We start from the raw sequence: 19377 nt of genomic DNA, 5'->3' as shown, positions 1-19377 counted from the left end.
AGTTGATGTCGGTATGGGAATGGAAGGGGAAGTTATCCATTGGACTTGCTCATTCTAACACCACATGATCCAGAAGCTATCAGGGGTGGGGAACCTGCGGCCTTAAGGCCACATGCGGCCTTCTGGGCCATTAAGTGCGGCCTTTCGAATGAATCCAAATTTTGTAGAACAAATCCTTTTATTTTTAGTAATATGTTTTTGTTCATCCTTTATTATTTTAATTTTAATCGTAAAATGAACGTATTTAACCATATAACCATATAACAATTACAGCACGGAAACAGGCCATCTCGGCCCTACAAGTCCGTGCCGAACAATTTTTTTTTCCCCTTAGTCCCACCTGCCTGCACACATACCATAACCCTCCATTCCCTTCTCATCCATATGCCTATCCAATTTATTTTTAAATGATACCAATGAACCTGCCTCCACCACTTCCACTGGAAGCTCATTCCACACCGCTACCACTCTCTGAGTAAAGAAGTTCCCCTCATATTACCCCTAAACTTCTGTCCCTTAATTCTGAAGTCATGTCCTCTTGTTTGAATCTTCCCTATTCTCAAAGGGAAAAGCTTGTCCACATCAACTCTGTCTATCCCTTTCATCATTTTAAAGACCTCTATCAGGTCCCCCCTTAACCTTCTGCGCTCCAGAGAATAAAGACCTAACTTATTCAACCCATCTCTGTAACTTAGTTGTTGAAACCCAGGCAACATTCTAGTAAATCTCCTCTGTACTCTCTCTATTTTGTTGATATCCTTCCTATAATTGGGCGACCAAAATTGTACACCATACACCAGATTTGGTCTCACCAATGCCTTGTACAATTTTAACATTACATCCCAGCTTCTATACTCAATGCTCTGATTTATAAAGGCTAGCATGCCAAAAGCTTTCTTTACCACCCTATCTATATGAGATTCCACCTTCAAGGAACTATGCACGGTTATACCCAGATCCCTCTGTTCAACTGTATTCTTCAATTCCCTACCATTTACCATGTACGTCCTATTTTGATTTGTCCTGCCAAGGTGTAGCACCTCACATTTATCAGCATTAAACTCCATCTGCCATCTTTCAGCCCATTTTTCCAAATGGCCTAAATCACTCTGTAGATTTTGGAAATCCTCTTCATTAAAAATATTTAAAATACCAAAGAGTAAAAGAAGATTTAAAAAAATTAGCATTTTTTAGCATTCAAGTTAGCATTTCAACCTCACCAAGTTGATGTATCCAAGGCTCCTAAAGAACTACAGATGGAATTGATTGAGCTCTCAGAAGATGACATTTTAAAGTCCTTATTTGACGCTAAGAAAGATCAGATTGAAATATGGAAATATTCAATAGAATATCCACGTCTTCGACAACATGCACGAAAAATGCTTTCTTGCTTTGCAACCACTTATTGCTGCAAATCGACATTCTCTTACCTAACCCAAATCAAGACGCCCTTAAGGTCACAAATGACGGACACCCATCTAGAAGATCAGCTGAAACTGCGTACCTCCATGATGCAACCAAATGTTCAAATGCTTTCCCACAAAAAGCAGTCACAGCAAAGTCATTAAAAGGTTAGTTAACTTAAGAATTAACATTTTTTTTTCATTTTCTTGAAGTTAGTACATAGTAGTTAGATTTTTCCAAAATAATGTACATTTTGAAGTTTATCCAATTGAAGTTTCTTGGATGTGGCCTTATTAGATTACAGCTAACTTAATGTGGCATTCCAACATGAAAAGGTTCCCCACCCCTGTGCTATACATTGCCACCAGCATTTGGGGAACTCTGCAGGTCTTGATTGTCAAGGTGGATTGTGAGTCTCCATGCATTGGTCATTGGGAAGTTGTAGGTGCTACTTAAAAATGGTCACTTTGAGGTCTTCAAAGTCAGATCAATGCAAGCCCTCAGAAGAGGATGGCACAGTGGCACAGCGGGCACATGTACAGCCTCACCATCACTCCGCCTGTAGAAACTTGTGGGTTCCATTTCACCTCCCACTGCCCCACACTCCCAAACAAATTAACTTCTTCCTACGTCCCAACAGCATACGTTAATTGCCCATTACAAATGATCCATGTCATAGAGTGATACAGTGTGGAAACAGGCCCTTCGACCCAACTTGCCCACACTGGTCAACATGTCTCAGTTACACTAGTCCCACCTGCCTGCGCTTGCTCCATATCTCTCCAAGCCTGTCCTATCCATGTATCGCCATAAAACTCTCCTTGCATTAGAACTCAAATAAAACCACAGACATCATGATCAAGCAAACTGTTTTATTTTCAAGAGGCCACAGAGACTCTGAATGTTACAGATTGGATTTACGGTTGATTATTCTTCACTGCGGTGTGAGAACACACAGAGTAAACCCACTCCCAACCAAATCATTCCTTAAAAGTTCCATTTTAACAGGAAGCATTTCAAAGTTCCACAATCCATTGTCCCGAGCTCTAAAATAAACCCTCCAGCACTAAGTCCACAAGATCCAAGATCAAAATGGAGCAGGGGATACCATGCTTATGAGAAGGGAGTTCAAAAGCACATTTATAGCGTAGGGTTTGCATTTTTTTTTTATCATGGCAGCAGGCAGACCAATTAATGGAACTCTGACAGGATTGCTTCCCCGCCTGATGCACCCTCAGACCCCTTCATTCTGCAGATCCAAACACCACCCTTGCTCAGGCCTCCCACTGCCGCATCACGTTCCATCTGACCGCCAGGCCTCTCACTGAGCTGCTTCAGTAATGCAGTTCTTGGTGCCATCGTCCACAGAGCTCCCATCGTCACTGGAGAGGGAGAGAGTGGATGAACATGCAACGCTGAGCAAAGATAGTCAATGTTTCACAAATAATGGGCTGCAGTTGCACTTAAGCTGCACCTTGTAGAGAGTGGAAAACATCCCGCCCAACACTGCACAGGAGGTCCTACATCCAGGACCCCGACCTACCTGCCTTCAGATGCTGTGCTAAAAATAACAAGGTGCTTACCTGCTATTTAACAGAGAGCAGTCCTGAACTGCTACATACCTCATTGGAGATCCTCAGTCTATCTTTGATCAGTCTTTACTAGCTTTATCTTGCACAAAACGTTATTCACAGAAACATAGAAAATAGGTGCAGGAGGAGGCCATTCGGCCCTTTGAGCCAGTACCGCCATTCATTGTGATCATGGCTGATCATCCCCAATGAATAACCCCATACCCCTTGATTCCACTAGCCCCTAGGGCTCTATCTAACTCTCTCTTAAATCCATCCAGTGATCTGGCCTCCACTGCCCTCTGTGGCAGGGGATTCCACAAATTCACAACTCTCTGGGTGGAAAGGTTTTTTTCTCACCTCAGTCTTAAATGGCTTCCGCTTTATTCTAAGACTGTGGCCCCTGGTTCTGGACTCACCCAACATTGGGAACATTTTTCCTGCATCTAGCTTGTCCAGTCCTTTTATAATTGTATATGTTTCTATAAGATTCCCCCTCATCCTTCTAATCTCCAGTGAATACAAGCCTAGTCTGTTCAATCTTTCCTCATATGACAGTCCCGCCATCCCAGGGATCAATCTCGTGAACCTACGCTGCACTGCCTCAATCACAAGGATGTCCTTCCTCAAATCATGTATGTGTACACTGTGAATTGCTTGTTTGTAATCATGTATTGTCTTTCTGCTGACTGGGTAGCACGCTGAAAGCTTTTCACTGTACCTCGGTACACGTGACAATAAACCAAACTAAGCCAGTCCCAATGATTTTTGCATGTTATTCAGAGACCACCTCTTCTGTTAGCTCCGTCCATATACCCTCCTTTGTCTGTGCAAAGAATTTTCCCCTCATGTTTCCATCTTTCCCCTGTCATCTTAAACCTATGCCCTCTAGTACTTGATTCCCCTTCCCTGGGGAAAAGGTCTGTGTCATTCAAGCTATCTGGGTCCTGTGTTGTTCAGTGTAAAGGTGTTTATGATAATCCTGTGAGGTAGCTTGGGATATATAGGTACATTAAAGGAGGTGTATAAAGGGGCATTATTGGTCATCTATGCCAGTGAAACAAGTGGCCCATATGCAGGACCAATGTTTAACTTAGAGGTACACGTGACAATAAACTAAACATTACACATTTAAAATAAAAATTACAGCCAACCCCACGTCAGGGTTCTGTGGGCCTCCAGTTTTAAAATATGAAGTGGGCCATTAGGCCCATCTCGTCTCTGCAGGAACCTATCCTCCTGCTCCTCCCTCCCCAGGGCGGCACGGTGGCTCAGCGGTAGAGTTGCTGCCTTATAACTGCCAGACCCAGGTTCGATCCCGACTACGGGAGCTGTCTGTACAGAGATTGTGCATTCACCCCATGACCTGCGTGGGTTTTCTCAGCGATCTTCGATTTCCTCCCACACTCCAAAGAAATACAGGTATGTAGGTAAATTGGCTTGGTGTATGCGTAAATTGTCCCTAGTTGTAGGATAGTGTTAATATGTGGGGATCGCTGGTTGGTGGGGACTTGGTGGGCCGAAGGGCCTGTTTCCGCACTGTATCTCTAAACTAAACTAATCCACTCACTCCTTCCCCCTTACATTAATCCACCCCTTAACTGCATGAGAGCTCCTTGCAACCAGACCCACTCTGTATTCCTGTCCCCCCACCCTTGGTAAAGACATTCTCCCCAGCCCCCTACGTTGGGTACATTGGGCTACAGGGGTACATTGCAGCCCCGGGATCTCTTTACTTCCTCCTTGTCTTATTCATAAAGGTCATTGTAACTTTAACAACTCGAGTACCAGAATGGTGTGATTTGTGTCATGTGATATATTCATTATCTTATCAGTCTCGTATAGATGTGTGACTATGTGCAGTGTACTTGTGTAAAATAAAGACCCACACTGGCAACGGCCTGTACAGGAAACCTGTGCTTTGTTTTGTATTTACATTCTATTTCTGTAATATCTTGCACTCCAACAAATGAAAACAGCTGGCTCAAGACATGATCGACGGGCCATGTTAAAGACCTCCTACGGCTGTAGCTACAAGAACCACCCTGGTCAGACTACTGCAGTGAGCATCTTCACTGTCCTCCAACTGAAGCCACCACAGTGGCTGCTGCAACCCTCCTCCCCCTCCATCACCCCTGAGACAGCTGTATCTGGGGAGCATCTCATCTTCATAGCACCCTATCCTATCCTCCCCAAAAACAGCCTGCAAGTTAGCAGACAGACATGTCATAACCCCCAGAAGATAAGACAGAAAAAAGCTGAAGTAACTCAGCAGGTCAGACAGACAGAATCGCTGGAGTAAAGTAATAGGTGACGTTTCAGGTCAAGATCCTTCTTCAGACGGAAGGGTCTCGACCTGCAACATCTACTATTCCTTCTCTCCAGAGATGCACTCTCTGACCCGCTGAGATACTCCAGCATTTTGTGTCTTATCTTTGCTGTAAACCAGCATCTGCAGTTCCTTCCTACACATGTCCTAACCACCCACTGCTCCTGTGCTAGCAGATTTACAATCATTTTAATGCATTGACTCTCAATTTAAGACAAAGACCATAAAAACTGCCAATGTTGGAAATGTGAAAGGAAAAAAAAATCTGATCTTAGCGTCAGGCAATTTGTTTTCTGTCTCTGTGTTGGTGCAAGTTGTCCATCTGTTGTATTAGCTCGGTTTCACTCTCCCCACAGCTTGACCCCTGGGCTGGTCCCACTGCTCTGTCATTAGCAGCAGGCAACACAAAGGATCAATTACCCCTCAACTTCCTCCATTTGACCTGGTGTTACGCCATCGCAGATCTCCCCTATGTCCTATCCAATTCTCCGCCACCCTCTGCAATTTTTTTCGCTCCCCTGCACAAAATATTGTGACATTTTGAATCAGGGAAGTTGATATTGTGTTATGCAGTCATGTGAAATAATGGAGATCCCAGCTAGGAAGGCCCTGGAGGCCAAACCTCAACAACGGTCCTCTGAATCTGAGCCGCAGTTCCACGGTAAAGATAGAAAGGTATTGACGGTGGCTAACAATGTGCCTCCTCTCTCTGCTTCAAATCCATGTACAGATGCACCACTCATTCCTGAGACTCCGATCACCATTACCCACTCTGCTTCCCTGTGATTTATGCTTTATAGAATCATAGAGTGATACGCTATGGAAACAGGCCATTCAGCCCACTTGCCCACACCGGCCAGCTACACTAGTCCCACCTGCCTGCGTTTGGCCTATATCTCTCCAAACTTGTACCTTCTAACTGTTTCTTGGGGTAGTCCCCGCCTCAACAACCTCCTCTGGCAGTGTGTTCCATACACCCACCACCATTTGTGTGAAAAAGTTGCCCCTCATATATTCCTATTAAATCTTTTCCCCTTCACCTTAAACCTATGTCCTCTAGTCCTCGATTCACCTCTCTTGATATTGTGTTATGCAGGCATGCAATATAATGGAGGTCCAAACTAGGAAGGCCCTGGAAGGCAAGAGAGACACAGCCTACTCAACCCCTCCCTATAGCTCAGACCCTCTAGTCCTAACAAAATCCTTGTAAATCTTCTCTGTATCCTCTCCAGCTCGACAACATCTTTCCAATAACATGGTGCCCAGAACTGAACAGAATACTCTAAATGCAGACTCACCAATGTCTTATATAATTGCAACATGAACCTCCCAACTTCTATACAAAATACTCTGAATGATGAAGGCCAATGTGCTAAAACTTATCCTTTCTGAAACTCCTTAAACATCCCTTCTACAGAACCCATGTCCACTACTTCTTACCCCCAACTACTTATCCTGAAGCTTGATTTTGAAACTTTAGTTACTTGATTCGCGAGATTCAAGCCTGATTTAGGGAAAGCCGTTGAATGCAAGCGTTGGCACATCCTACCGTGTAGGGCACTGCTCCTGGAGTGCTTTGGTGATGACACCTTGTTGATGGCAAAGCTCCACAAAGCCCCTCAGCGTGCTGTAAGAGTTTGGCACGTCCAAGCTGATCTCAGGCATGGCTTCGAAGACCCGCTTGAATCCCTGAGGAAGAAGAGAAGGGGATGGGTGGACAAGGAAGGTTGTGTGTTCAGCAAGTTGTGGTCATAAAAGACAATTGGCCCTGCACTTATATCACCTTTGGATAAACTCCAGGTCATTCCAAGTACCTCAGAGACAATCCATTAATTGTTAGGAATAGTCACTCTTGTTTGTGTAACTAAACCTGGCTGCTGCATTCTCCCATGAACTGCAGTGAGTTCACAACCAGATGACCTGTTTTCATCCTGTTATTTGGGTGGCACCGTGGTGCAGCAGTAGAGTTGCTGCCTTACAGCACCAGAAACCCAGGTTCGATCCTGACCATAGAAACATAGAAATTAGGTGCAGGAGTAGGCCATTCGGCCCTTTGAGCCTGCACCGCCATTCAATATGATCATGGCTGATCATCCAACTCAGTATCCCGTACCTGCCTTCTCTCCATACCCTCTGACCCCCTTAGCCACAAGGGCCACATCTAACTCCCTCTTAAATATAGCCAATGAACTGGCCTCATCTACCCTCTGCGGCAGAGAGTTCCAGAGATTCACCACTTTCTGTGTGAAAAAGGTTCTTCTCATCTCGGTTTTAAAGGATTTCCCCCTTATCCTTAAGCTGTGACCCCTTGTCCTGGACTTCCCTAACATCGGGAGCAATCTTCCTGCATCTAGCCTGTCCAACCCCTTAAGAATTTTGTACGTTTCTATAAGATCCCCTCTCAATCTCCTAAATTCTAGAGAGTATAAACTAAGTCTATCCAGTCTTTCTTCATAAGACAGTCCTGACATCCCAGGAATCAGTCTGGTGAACTTTCTCTGCACTCCCTCTATGGCAATAATGTCCTTCCTCATATTTGGAGACCAAAACTGTACGCAATACTCCAGGTGTGGTCTCACCAAGACCCTGTACAACTGCAGTAGAACCTCCCTGCTCCTATACTCAAATCCTTTTGCTATGAAAGCTAACATACCATTCGACCATGGGTGCCGTTTGTACGCAGTTTATACGTTCTCCCCGTGATCTGCGAGGAGTTTTCTCCTAGATATTCGGTTTCCTCCCACACTCCAAAGATGTACAGGTTTGTAGGTTGTTTGCCTTGGTATAAATGTAAATTGTTCCTAGTGTGTGTAGTGTAGGGTAGCATTAATGTGCAGGGATCACTGGTCAGTGCGGGCACTGTGGGCCGAGGGGCCTGTTTCCACGCTGTATCTCTAAACTAAAAAAAACTAAACTTAGTCAGGAATCTGGATATCTCCACTGCCTCCTTACAAATAGTGTTGACCTCCAGCATCAGGCGAGTGGCCACATAGGGCCTTACTTTGTGGTCTCATCCACCTCTCTCACTGCAGCTCGACCATTTCAGGGACTGGCAGCCATTTCCAACAGTTGCATTTAGGATGAGCCTCAGTGTGATGGGAAACTACCTGGCTCTCAGAAGCCACAGCTTAGAGAGCGGCACAAATCAGAATATCATCAGTGTCGAGGCCCCAGGAGCTGAGATCGCCGGGAATTACCGTATTTCCCGGCAATGACGACGCACCTGCGTCAAAGACGCACCCCACCACCTCCATCGGTTGCGCCAGTGCCGAAGGACACCGTAGCTGGCGGCCGGCAGAAGAAGCTGCTGAGGTGGCGGCCGGTTCCGCTGTCCGGTCCCCGCGGCCGCTCGCAGCCGCCCGACCTACTTCACTCCCAATGCGGTGGCTCCGCGCCCAGAGCGCCGCGGCAGCGATGAGTGAGTGAGTGAATGAGCTGCTGCCATGATCTCCGACCCCCTCCTTCTCAACGCTCCAGCCCTCTCCGCAACTTTACCCCTGGAGGCCCAGCCATGTTTACTACTTTGTGCAGCCCAGGCCATGCTGACCCGGGCCAGGCTCTGCACACGCTGTGGAAAGGAACTCTTCTCCCCTCCACAGTGGCGCTGTCCTTTTACAGCCGCTTCCCACTTCACACAGTTCCAGGGTCGAAGGCGTGGCAGGTTCCACGGAGCAGTCGCTACGAGAGTGGCATTGCTCGGCCTAACCTTCGGCCTCCAAGACGCGGGCCTTATTTTAGAGTAAAAAATAGCATCTTGGATGCCGGGAAATATGGTAACTAAGAATTCGGTGAAGTTACTTAACAGTGGGAAAAGCTTTGGTAAGGAAACAATAAGTTGTTTCTGCTGAGAGGAATGACAAGAACCCAAGAAAAGACAGAGATAACTGAACTACCACAATTCTTGCTTCACACACAGCTTGGAATCACAATGGAATATGATCGCTGAAACCTGATTGGAATTATTAGAAATGACAACTTCAAAAGCATAATTTTATAAATATTGGAGTAGATGAAATGTGGGGGAAATTACACAATACAAGGGGGAAATTACACAATACAGAGATCTCGTTCAGATGATAGACACAAAAAGCTGGAGTAACTCAACACGTCAGACTCTGGAGAAAAGGAATAGGTGACGTTTCAGAATGATGAAGTCTCGACCAGAAACGTCTCCCATTCCATCGCTCCACAGATATCTGTCTGAACCGCTGAGTTACTCCAGCTTATTGTGTCTACCTTCAGTTTAAACCATTCCTTCCCAAAGAAGGAACCGCAGGTGCTGGATGTCTGAAGAAGGGTCTCCACACGAAACGTCACCCATTTCTTCTCTCCAGAGATGCTGCCTATCCCACTGAGTTCTCCTTCTCTGTTCAATAGGCCACACTGCAGCTAGAGATGATAAACTTAAATATCAAGGTTAAAATAGGGCGGTCACAGTGGCACAGCAGTAGAGTTGCTGCCTTACAGCGAATGCAGCGCTGGAGACCCGGGATGGATCCCGACTACGGGTGTTGCCTGTATGGAATCTGTACGTTCTCCCCGTGACCTGCGTGGGGTTTTCTCCAAGACCTTTGGTTTCCTCCCCCAATCCAAAGACATGCAGATTTGTAGGTTAATTGGCTTGGTAAATGTAAAAACTGTCCCTCGTGGGTGTAGGATAATGTTAATGTGCGGGGATCGCTGGTCGGCACGGACCCAGTGGGCCGAAGGGCCTGTTTCCGCACTGTTTCACTAAAGTAATCTAAAGGGCCGGTCCCGCGAGACCCAACGTGGTCGCTTGAGCCGTACGGCCCCGCGGGGCCGGTCCCACTTCGATCGCCGGAGCCGTATGGAGTAGAGCGGAGCTGGCCCCGACATCGCACGGGGCTCCGAAAAACTGACTGTGTTCAAAACTTCCACGCGGCAACGGCCTGCCGGCCCGTAGCCACCTCGACGCCGTACGCACCGCCTCGACGGGAATACGCAGCGTCTCGACGCCGGACTCGTCTTGACGCCGTACGTCACGCGCGAACATCCCGTGGATTTCGCTCGAACTTCACGTCACTCACTCGATCTCCGCGTGGCCCCCGCTTCTGGTTTGACCGCGCTCGCCGCATGCAGGCGCATGCTGTTGGGACCAGCCCTGTACGGGGATCACTTGACCTCCGCGCGGCCCCCGCTTCTGGTTTGGTCGCGCTCGCCGCATGCAAGCGCATGCTGTTGGGACAGGCCCTTAAACTAAACAAAAGGTGATTTCCTTTGTTTCTCATGGTCTTTTTCCACACGGATTTTCCAGGCAACAACAAACTCACCCGGTTCATCTGATCGAGAGTTACAAAGCCAGATTCCCACAAGCTCTTCAGGAGTTTCACAATCAAATTGGAGGCGTTGCCACTGGTCGATTCGAGGGCCATCACCACAGCCTGCAGGCAGAGCAGGAAAGCACAGGTCAATGGAGGTCCAGGGGCAAAACCAAGATGTTACACACAGGGGGACCAACTGCAGGGGGACCTGAAAGAGTGAGAGAATGAAAGACATGCAAATGGAAGCAGGGACTGCTCAGCGGGTCAGGCAGCATCTGTGGAAGAAAGTGTGCAAATCATCAGAAGAAGGAAACAAGATTTAGGAGGCAGAGAACAAGGCGGGGTGGAGATCAAGGAGGAAGGCAAGTGACAGGGTGGAAGACAGGGTGGAGAGAGAGAGGGTGATCAGCAGGACAAACTTGAGGTGAAAGGAAGTGTGAATGGGGAAGAGCACCGGAACAAAAAGGAAGGGTGTTGTCAAGCTGGAGAGGGTACAGAGAAGATTTTCAAGGATGTTGCCAGGACTAGAGGGTTTGATCTACAGGGAGAGGTTGAGTAGGCTGGGTCTCTATTCCTTGGAGCGCAGGAGGATAAAGTGTGATTTTTTAGAAGAGTGTAAAATAATGAGAGGAATAGATCGGGTAGATGCACATTGTCTCTTGCCCAGAGTAGGTGAATCGAGGACCAGAGACCATAGGTTTAAAGTGACAGGGAAAAGATTTAATAGGAATCTGAGGGGTAAATGGGTGTATGGAACAGAGGAGGTAGTTGAGGCAGGGATTATCCCAACGTTTAAGGAACAGTTAGACAGGAACATGGATAGGACAGATTTAGAGGGACATGGACAAAATGCGGGTGGGTGGGACAAGTGTAGCTGGGACATGTGGGTCGGTGTGGGCAAGTTGGGCCGAAGGACCTGTTTCCACGCTGTATCTCTCTATGAGAGTTGAGAAGGTATTTAAATGAAGGGTAAAATAAAAAGGAGAGCAATTACCTGGGATTACCAGAAGGAATATTGTTAACTCTGCAGATCTGAAACAAAAGAGGCCAAGGGAATGAAATGATTGCAACTGATGCTGAGGTTGAAGGTTGCAAGTGGGAGGTGGTCCCTGGAGACAGAGGTTAGGGGGCCACAGTTCTTGGTGGAGACAGATTGGAGGCATCCTGCAAGGTGGTTGCCCAATCTGCGTTTGCTTTTCTCTCTGCAGAGCTGACGATGCCTTGAGCATCGCACGTGTTTCTGGGCATACAAGCTGCTCCAGCCGGGAGGAGTGTTTGCCTCCTGGATGAAGTGGAGGGATGTGGTGTAAAGATCAGTGTTGCAACTCCTGTGTGGTTTCCTGGGGGAAATGCCGAGATTATGCCAGGATTAGTTGATGGAGTCCGTTTTAGTTTAGTTTATTGTCACGTGTACCGAGGTACAGTGAAAAGCTTTTGTTGCGCGATATCCAGTCAGCAGAAAGACAATACATGATTACAATCGAGCCATTTACAGTGTGTAGATACATGATAGGGAATAGTTAGAACGGCAAGCCAAAGGGACTTCTGCCAAAGCAAATGGGGGAAGATGCGTCTGGAATTGCTTCAGATACCAAGCAAATTCAGGACCAGCTACAGTACAATACAATACAATACAACGGTTCATTTGTCACATTGCACAAAAAGTGCAAGTGAAATGACAGTGGCTACAGTGCTGTCCTTCCACAAGGTGTGGACACATACATAGACTGTATAACCTAGTGGTCACCAGCAGCCTCATGACTTCCCGCAGGGTGTGGTGGACTTCTGATCTAGTGCATGTAGATCAAGAGACTCAAAGGAGGGGGAGGAGGGGGAGCAGAGGTTAACGGTGAAGCAAAGGCCAAGGTACCTCATAGACCAGCTCATGATGGAAGTGGGGCACCTCCAGGTTCTGCAGGCAGAGCTCAGCTTCAGCAGTGTCCGTGGACAGCAGGTATTCCTTCAGCAGGAGGTTCATCTGGCAGAGAGTTCAAAGAGTTACTTCACGCGCTCTCCCACCCACCGGTCGCGCAGCCGTGCAACGCCCCTTGAGGGAGTTCAGGAAACGGTTTGTGGTGGAGTCAGGCCTTTGCTGGAGTGCTTTACTGAACAAGGGACGGGATGGAGGCTGGCTGGACCAATAGTGAAGGGGGAGCTGACACAATGAACTGGAGAGGGAGTGGTGTAAACTTTCCAATGCATTGCATCATTTGTAAATGTAAAACAGAGACTTGTACCATATCCAGGCTAGTTTGTTATTTTTGGCAGCTCCAACAAGCCTTGCACACAATAGGACTGATCTTGCAGCTCATGAGAAATTTCACTTTCAGCACAGTATGTTTGATATGTGCAATTTAGAGTGGGCATTAATTTGATTAAAGTATATAAGACAGTTCAGAGATCAATTCCTATGCTAGTATTCTCAGTTTAATTTAGAGATACAGCACGGAAACAGGCCCTTCAGCCCATCGAGTTTGCCCCGCACATTAACATTACCCTACACACACACACGAGGGACAATTTTACATTTACACCTGGCCAATCAACCTGCAAACCTGAACGTCTTTGGAGTGTGGGAGGAAACCAAAGTTCTCGGAGAAAACCCACACAGGTCACGGGGAGAACGTACAGACAGCACCCAGAGTCGGGATGGAACCCGGGTCTCTGGCACTGTAAGGCAGCAACTATTATTTCACAGATTCATTCTGTGGATCGGAGGTGTGCCACAGAATAGCGGGGATTTACTTTGAACATGTTCAATGTCCTCAGTGGAGCTGAATGGACCGCCTTCAAATTCGGACAACTGTGGGCTGAGCCTCGGATGAAGAAGGCAAGCAGTAAAGTCATGAATAAAAGCCCCGTGAAGCCCAATTTACAGTGGGATCCAAAATTAACCAACAGAGCCAGAACAAGAGGTCCTGTGCTGGCAGGGTTAATGTGAGGAGGTGAGGGCCAGGGCAGGGGGACGTCACTGTAGAGAATGATCGCTGTGCACAGCAGATAAGCAGCCGCTGCATCGGCCACTGACGAGTCCGCAGCTGCATCATCAGTGTCAGTGGCCATCTCGGCTCCAGAGAGGAGCCACAACCACAGGTCCTGGCACTGTGGGAGTGGGAGCACAGATCCCGCACCAAGGCAGCACAGTGCTCGGGGATGGGGTCGGAAAGCAAGGAGCCTGGCGAGACAGGGACACTTTCACACTCATTTCTAGAAGCACACCTACACCAGGACCCTTTGACCACCACCCCTCTCCCTCGTCACCGTCCCCACCTGTAATTTTACACCCTGCTGCTCCATCCCACTCCGGAGACTAAATTCACCAGGCCTGACAAATCTCGGCAACATTCTGAGAATCACGAGGTGGAACTGGAGTTAATCCCACAGCACAACCTGCAACCCTGTGTTGACAGCCAGCCCCATACCCACCTACAGGGCCCAGTAAACCACCTCTTCTCAGCCGTGCGTCCCGTTGCCCTACCTCCTTGACCAGTTGCTTCACGGGGCGCAGGCCTCCGCCAACTCCCCACACGTTGTCCAGACGCATCCCTCTGTTCATGCTCAACAACACCGTGGCTTTGTCCAGCGCTTGGCTGCAGAGAAACTGGCACCAGGTCAGAGGGGAAGGGGAAAGGGGGAGGAGGAAAGGGGGAGGGGGGGGGGGAAGGGAAAAGGGGGAAAGGGGAAAGGGGGAGGGGGGGGGAGGGGGGGGGGAGGGGGAAGGGGGGGGGGGGGGGGAAAGGGGGAGGGAGGAAAGGGGGAGGAGGGAGGGGGGGAGGGAGGGAGGGGGAGAGAGGGGGAAAGGGGGAGGGGGGGGGGAGGGGGAAAGGGAAAGGGGGGGAAAGGGGGGGGGAGGGGGAAGGGGAGGAGGAGGGGAGGGGGGGGGAAAGGGGGGAGGGGAAAGCGGAGGGGGGGGAAAGGGGGGGGGGAGGAAAGGAAGGAGGGGAAAGGGGGAGGGGGAAAGGGGGGGGGGAAGGGGAAAGGGGGGGAGAAGGAGGAAAGGGGGAGGGGGAAGGGGGGAAAAAAGGGGGAGGGGAGGGGGAAAGGGGGGGGAGGGGATAGGGGGAGGGGGAAGGGGAGGGGAGGGGAGGAAAGGGGGGAAAAAAGATAGGGGGGAGAGGAAGGGGGGGGGGGGAAAGGGGGGAAGGGGGAAAGGGGGGAGGGGGAAAAAGGGGGGAGGGAGAAAGGGGGAGGGAGGGAGGGGGGGAGGAGGGGAAGGAGAGAGAAGGTGGGGGAGAGGCGGGAGAGGAGGAGAAGAGAGAAGGAAGAGGGAGGGAGGAAAGGGGGGAGGGAGAAAGGGGGAGGGGGGGAGAGGGGGGAAAGGGGGAGGGGGAGGGGGAGGGGAGGAGGCCAAAGGGGAGGAGGGAGGGGGAAAGGGGGGTGGGAGATAGAGGGGAGGGGAAAATGGGAGGGGGAAGGGGGGGAAAGAGGGGGGGGGGAAAAGGGGGGGAGGGAGATAAGGGAGGGGAATGGGGAGGGGAGGGGGAAAGGGGGGGGAGGGGGGAGGAAAGGGGGGAGGGGGGGGAAAGGGGGGGGGAAGGGGGGAGGGGGAAGGGGGGAGAGGGGAAAGGGGGGGAGGGGGGGAATGGGGGAGGGAGAAAGGGGGGAGGGGGAAGGGGGGGGGGAGGGGGGGGGGAGGGAGGGAAGGGGGAAAAGGGGGAGAGGGGGAGGGGGGGGGGGAAAACAGGAGGAGCTTTTTGCTTCCCGCATCCCAGTGTAAAGCAGGAGAGGTGAAAATGGGGAATGGGGCCGTTGATTGATATTTAAACACCCCTCCAACAAAGGAACCATTAGAGACTTGAGGCAAAGCGGGATATTAAATTTCCCCGGTCAATGCTGCCTTTGGTTGGTGGGACAGCCAATTCATTTGAACACTGGCAGCAAGCAGGGTTAATATGGGCCGCCTGGGATTGTGATCTAGAGCGGGGCTGTGCAGAGACCGTTCCCCCAGAAACTAGAAGCAGCAGCCTCTCCAACACAGCACATGCAACGGGAAGAGTCAAAAGCAGTGGTCGCAGCCCTCTAGCCTCCTGGAGGGTGACGGCTCTAGATTAGTTTAGAGATACACCGAGTCCTCACCGACCAGCGATCCCCGCACATTAACACTATCCTACACACACTAGGGACAATTTACATTTATATCAAGCCAATTAACCTACAAATATGGACGTCTTTGGAGTGTGGGAGGAAACCGAAGAACTCAGAGAAAACCCACGTGGTCACGGGGAGAACGTACAAACTCTGTACAGACGGCACCTGCAGTGGGGATCGAACCCGGGTCTCTAGCACTGTAAACACTGGAAGGCAGCAACTCTACCGTTGCGCCACCGTGTTGCCCCATTGCGAGAGGGATCAAAATGCAAGAGGTGCACCCCGCCATGGGAGCCCACGGTATGAGTGAGTGAGTGAGTGAGTGAGTGAGTGAGTGAGTGAGTGAGTGAGTGAGTGAGTGAGTGAGTGAGTGAGTGAGTGAGTGAGTGAGTGAGTGCTTACCGGGTCTGCTCACAGTCCACCTTCCCCTTGTAGCTATCCAGGAATTCGGCAGAGAGGACGTGGTCCGCCATGGCGCGGGCTACAAACTGGCCCACCATCTGTGCACAGACACACCAAACAGCCGTCAGCCATGGGGGGAGGGAAATACATCCCACGCTCCGCCCCTCCCCACATCACCCCCGGCTAAACTCCCCTAGGACCCATCTACCCCCATCCCCTAGGTCAACATGGACCTAAGGCTCAGCACCGGGTCTCGACCCGAAACGTCACGCATTCCTTCTATCCAGAGATGCTGCCTGTCCCGCTGAGTTACTCCAGCATTTTGCGTCTCCCTCCAACTCAGGCCTGGGGAGTGTGTTCAGCTGGGATAGTGGGGAGCGGAGAGAGGAGTGCAAGGTTTGGGCCATGTGGAACACCGCACCAGGGGTTTAGAGACCACCTCCCCCAGCACTCAGCATGTCCCACGTCAGACCCGGGGAGCACTTTTTGAAGTGGCCATCGGGGGCCCAAATGGGTCACGTGCATTAGGCAGAGGATTGAGCAGGGCCAGTGATCCTCTCTGTACCCAATGGACCGTGGTCCCAAGGATCGTATCCCATTCACCAGTGACCCAGGAGAATGACCGCAATCTTGGAGTGAGCATCCATGGTGCAACCCAAAACCTCGTTCACTCCAGCAAGCACAACCATCTCCTCAGAACCAGAATGGATCACGGTGGAAAGGCCAAACTTTAGCGATAGGAAGAGGGCATTGAACCCAGGGTCACACAGCACAGAATACGGCCTTTCAACCCATCCAGTACATGCAAGCCATCAACCGCCCATTTACACAAATCCTATGCGAAGTCCAGTTTATTTTCCCCACATTCTCATCCATTCCACCAGATTCTAGCGTGCACCTGGTGAAGATTAGAGTGGCCAACTGACCTACGAACCATCTTTCAGAAGTGGGAGGAAATCGAACCACCCAGTGGAAACATCATGTGGTCACAGGGAGAAAACACAGACAACGTCCACCCAGGGTCAGGATTGAACCTGGGTCTCTGGCGCTGGGAGGCAGTGGCTCTAATAGCCTCACTTCTGGGCCACTGGCCTTGTCATTCGTTTCGATTAACGCGGACTCTATTTGCTTTGCTTCATTTTCCACCAAAGCCCTAGGCTGACCAAAACAAATGACCGATCCAAGTTTTGAAGTCAATGAAGACAAGGAACTGCAGATACTGGGACCTTGAGCAAAAAAAAAAAAAACTTGTGCTGGGATAACTCAGTGCATCAGGCAGCATCACTGGAGAATATGGATTGGCAGGATCTGGTCAGTATCGGGCCTGGACCTTTCTTCAGTCTGAAGTTGGCTCCTGACCTGAAACGTCACCTCTCCATGCTCTCCAGAGATGCTGCTTGACCTGAGTGGTAATACAGCACTGTTTTTAATGCACAAGTCTTGAAGTTTCTGCCCGACCCGCGCTTGTGTCACTTTGGAAAGGACGGGGGGGTGGTGGGGGAGTGAATTTGCACTGTCATCCTTGGTTGACAGCAACCCATGTCCTTGACGTAGCCAGCTGTGCACACACACACACACACCACTGCGACCTCTGGCAGCCCTGCCGTATGTCTCCCTGCTCGGGCTACTGCACGCAGGGTGTGGAGGAAGTGGACACACAACACGCTTGGCAGTGGGCACATTTTAGTTTTAGTTTTTTAGTTTTAGAGATACAGCCAGGAAAACAGGCCCTTCGGCCCACCGAATCCACCACCACCAGCGATCCCCGCACACTAACACTTTCCTACACACACAAGCAATTTTTTAACATTGATATCAAGCTAATTTCGTTTGAACTTAGGTTCAAATGACAATAAACATTATTCTATTCTAAGCTACAGTGCCCTCCATAATGTTTGGGTCAAAGACCCATCATTTATTTATTTCCCTCTATACTCCACAATTTGGGATTTGTAATAGAAAACATCACATGTGGTTAAAGTTCACATTGTCAAATTTTATTAAAGGGTATTTTTATACATTTTGGTTTCACCGTGTAGAAATTACAGCTGTGTTTATACACAGTCCCCCCCCCATTTAAGGGCACCATAACGTTTGGGACACATGGCTTCACAGGTGTTTGTAATTGCTCAGGTGTGTTTAAATGCCCCCTTAATGCAGGTATAAGAGAGCTCTCAGCACCTAGTCTTTCCTCCAGTCTTTCCATCGCGTTTGGAAACTTTTATTACTGTTTATCAACATGAGGACCAAAGTTTTGCCAATGAAAGTCAAAGAAGCCATTATGAGACTGAGAAACAAGAATAAAACTGTTATAGAGACATCCGCCAAACATTAGGCTTACCAAAAGCAACTGTTTGGAACATCATTAAGAAGAAAGAGAGCACTGGTGAGCTTACTAATCGCAATGGGACTGGCAGGCTGATGACAGTAGAATTCTCTTCATAATAAAGAAAGATCCCCAAACACCTGTCCAACAGATCAGAAACACTCTTCAGGAGTCCGGTATGGATTTGTCAATGACCACTGTCCGCAGAAGATTTACTGAACAGAAATACAGAGGCTACACCGCAAGATGCAAATCTTTTTGTTATTTTTAGCGTCTGTATAAAGTTTGTTTAAATGTTATTCAGTTTGTTTTATGGGGGGGGGGGGGGGGGGGGGGGGGGGGGGTTCGGGGGGGGGGGGGGGTCGGGGGAAACTTTTTTTTTTTTCAAGTTCTTACCTTCCTGGAGGTGTGATCAATATTCTGATCACATTCTCAGGGCTCTGCAGCCTAACATCGCTGGAGCTGGAGGCCTCCTCGGACTGTTGTCAGCCCCACCGCGGGGCGCAGACTTAACATCGGAGCGGATCCCTTGCCTGGGATCGCTCCCACCGTGGCCTGCGGACTTCCCATCAAGGGCTTGCAGTCTCGGGAGAGGCTGAGTCGGGAGCTCCAACGCCGTAGAAGGTTCGTCCAGCCCCGACGCGAGGTTTGATCGCCCGACGCGGAGGGTCCGAATGCCGCCGCCTACTCGAGTTTAGACCGTCCCGTCAACAGAGGGCTCGAGGCCCCCGACCGAGGAAGGACTTGAACTTTATTTCGCCTTCCATCACAATGAGGAATGTGTAGGAGTCACTGTGGTGGATATTCATGTTAAAATGGGTTTTTGAGTGATTTGTTGCTTTTTAATTGTATGACTGACCTGGCCAGTGAAATTCCTCGTATGCTGCAAAACATACTTGGTGAATAAATTCTGATTCTAATTCCGATTCTAAAATAGGATGGCCGGGTTACAATTTGCCAAGAAGTACTTAAAAG

At 49.4% G+C, this 19377-nt stretch overlaps 1 protein-coding gene across 2 annotated transcripts in view; it reads right to left on the bottom strand.

Moving 5' to 3' along the window:
* Positions 1 to 2261: 2261 nt before the first annotated feature.
* LOC129701419 (programmed cell death protein 4-like) overlaps positions 2262 to 19377 on the bottom strand; it is a 54133-nt gene continuing 37017 nt past the window's right edge. For both annotated transcript variants that reach the window (XM_055642575.1, XM_055642576.1), the window contains exons 6-11: positions 16077 to 16174; positions 14065 to 14176; positions 12457 to 12564; positions 10596 to 10706; positions 6854 to 6993; positions 2262 to 2786 (exon numbers count right to left, since the gene is read on the bottom strand). In XM_055642575.1, coding sequence (XP_055498550.1) covers positions 2726 to 2786; positions 6854 to 6993; positions 10596 to 10706; positions 12457 to 12564; positions 14065 to 14176; positions 16077 to 16174 — 630 coding nt within the window. In that variant the 3' untranslated portion in view covers positions 2262 to 2725. The remainder of the gene's footprint in view (positions 2787 to 6853; positions 6994 to 10595; positions 10707 to 12456; positions 12565 to 14064; positions 14177 to 16076; positions 16175 to 19377) is intronic.

The sequence above is a fragment of the Leucoraja erinacea genome, chromosome 11 (genome assembly GCF_028641065.1).
Source record: "Leucoraja erinacea ecotype New England chromosome 11, Leri_hhj_1, whole genome shotgun sequence".
Taxonomy (NCBI): domain Eukaryota; kingdom Metazoa; phylum Chordata; class Chondrichthyes; order Rajiformes; family Rajidae; genus Leucoraja; species Leucoraja erinaceus.
The sequence above is the reverse complement of the archived record's forward strand: the minus strand, read 5'-3'. Positions and strand labels throughout refer to the sequence as shown.